General features: G+C 46.8%; 1 protein-coding gene across 1 annotated transcript in view; it reads right to left on the bottom strand.

The window, feature by feature from the left end:
• GYG2 (glycogenin 2) overlaps positions 1-2,452 on the bottom strand; it is a 36,439-nt gene that overhangs the window by 17,618 nt on the left and 16,369 nt on the right. The window contains exons 6-7 of the mRNA XM_023515061.1: positions 2,108-2,330; positions 679-885 (exon numbers count right to left, since the gene is read on the bottom strand). Coding sequence (XP_023370829.1) covers positions 679-885; positions 2,108-2,330 — 430 coding nt within the window. The remainder of the gene's footprint in view (positions 1-678; positions 886-2,107; positions 2,331-2,452) is intronic.

Raw genomic sequence — 2,452 nt, 5'->3', positions numbered from 1 at the left:
TTTTTTTTTTTTTCCTTCTCCGAGGACAAATTTCTGCAGATTCAGCCTCAAAGGACATGGCTGTGTGTGTCAACATTCCCCTGCTCCAATCGGGCTCAGCTGAAGTAGCTCAAGATTCACAGTCTGACGAAGGCTCAGTCTGGTGGAATTAAGTTGTCACGGCTGGCTCCCTACTGGGTGCTTTTGGAGGAAATCCATCTCCTTGCTTTTCCAGACGTTTCCTGCCTCTGTTCACAATCTTTCTCTCATCTTCAGAGCCGGCAGGCAGCAAGCACCCACCTTCCAATCATCCCTCTGCCTGACCTCTGTTTTCAGCCTCCCCTGTCCCACGATTCTCACCCTCCTGTATCCTTCTGATTAAAAACCCTCGTGGTGACTTAAGACCCACGGAGGTCATCTGAGATCATGTCCCCATCTTAAGACCTATATGGAACTTAGTCAGTTCTACAAAAACGTCTGTGATGAAACGGAACTCTCACAGGTTCCCGGGGATGAGGACATACCCACCTTTTGTGGGGGAGCTTTATTTGGTATGCAGGTGCCCCCATGGCCAGAGGAAACTGAACACGATGATGCTTCCCTCCCCCAGGGAGCCCAGGAAGCTGGCACTGCCCCCTCTGTCCCTGGGGACCAGGCGTCTGGATCTCCAGCACACCTGTGTAGAACACAGGTACTTACATCCTCCAATTGGCATCCTTCAGGAAAGGGCTGGTTCTCATCCACATTGGAGGTCAACTCCAGAGAGCCCTGAGCAGGGCATTGCTGGTCAGACCCTGGCACTGTATTTGCACACGGCCCCTCAGTATTGGCTGGTGAATTTGCACACGGCCCTCCAGCACTGGGTGGTGAATTTGCACACTGCACTCCAACACCACTTTGGCAAACCTGCTCCCAAAAATAAACAGGATGAAAACAACCTCCTGTACATGTGCTCAGCTCACCTGCTACTCTCAGGGACCTCTAACCAATCTTTACCTCTTTGTAGATGGCGGATCCCACCCCTATGCTCTGTACCCATGAAATGCCTGTTCTTAATTTTCTTTTTCTTAGAACAACTTTTCAAAGTTCCTCCGTAATGAACTGCCCCTCACCATCCATAAGCTTGATACCAATAAACCCCTGTGCATGAGAGACACTGTCATCATGAAAAGTAGCACCTATATCTATCCTGCCCCCAAATTGCAAAAAATATGTATTTTTTTCCAGTTTTTTTCAATTAACCAAGCAATCTATTTGCTGAGACCTAATTCCATCATGCTAGTGAATCCTCTAGTCCAAAAAAAAAAAAAAAAAAATGGTTAAGATTACAACATTTCCTGGGATCTAATTACAAATGTCTTTGGCAAGGCAGACGTGCTCCACATCAATCTCGCACTTAGCACGCTGAGGGGCTATCCTTACGTTTTTCACAAATCAAATTGGCCTCAAAAAAAGAATTTTAAGACCCTCTTCTAACTCATTCTCTGATCGCTCTTTCAAATGAACGACAGTTTCAAGTAAAATGAGACGTTATAATCAGTCATCATTACCCACTTATCTTCCAAGTGGCTCCTCTTCTGATGAGGCTGATTTAAATAAACCGTTGGTACACGGCTATAAATCCCCATCTCTGCTCACTAAACACTCTACTCGAGCCAAAAAATGAAAGTAAAAAATAAAGTTGCTTTCTTCTTTATCATCCTTCTGCATGAAATTTATTCTGATGAACTTGAAGGCACAAAGAAATGAAACACAGCAGGTGTTGTGTAACAGGGAAGGTTATCCTCATCTTCAACCAGAGGGCTGTTTTCTTTTTGTTTGTTTGTTTCTTGTTGAGACAGAGTCTCACTATGTCGCCCTAGTTAGAGTACTGTGGCATCACAGCTCACAGCAACCTCAAACTCTTGGGCTGAAGCGACTCTTTTGCCTCAGCCTTCCAAGTAGCTGGGACGACAGGCACCCGCCACAATACCCAGCTACATTTTTTTGTTGTTGCAATTGTCACTGTTGTTTAGCAAGCCCAGGTGGGGCTCGAACCCACCAGCCAGTGCATGTGGCTGACGCCGTAATCACTGTGCTAGGGGCACCGAGCCTTAGCTGTGGGTTTTAAGAAGAATCACCCACTTACCGTGTGTCCCGGAGACAAGTGAGTTTCTGCGACTTTTATACCCTCGTAAAGAGGCAGAACTCTGTCCTGATAGATCGTCCACCAGAGATTCAGGAAAGAAGCCTGGTGCAGGCTGCCTGATGCTGAGCCCTGCTCCAGAACCGAGCCGGTCTGTGGATTATACTTGTAGTTCCAAGGTTTGGTGGCCCCCAGAAAGTGGACGACCTTTGCACTAGACCCAAACCTGCGAAGGGAACAAAGGGGGTTAGAATCTCTACTTGGAAATGAAAAAAAGTGCAAAAAACAACCAGCCACCCAGGACTTCTCAAAGACAGCCTCAGGAAAGGAACGGTTCAGTTAGGGTTG

Source organism: Otolemur garnettii, unplaced genomic scaffold, assembly GCF_000181295.1.
Source record: "Otolemur garnettii isolate 467f Iridium unplaced genomic scaffold, OtoGar3 scaffold00065, whole genome shotgun sequence".
Classification (NCBI taxonomy): domain Eukaryota; kingdom Metazoa; phylum Chordata; class Mammalia; order Primates; family Galagidae; genus Otolemur; species Otolemur garnettii.
This window is presented reverse-complemented; position numbering and strand designations above follow the sequence as displayed.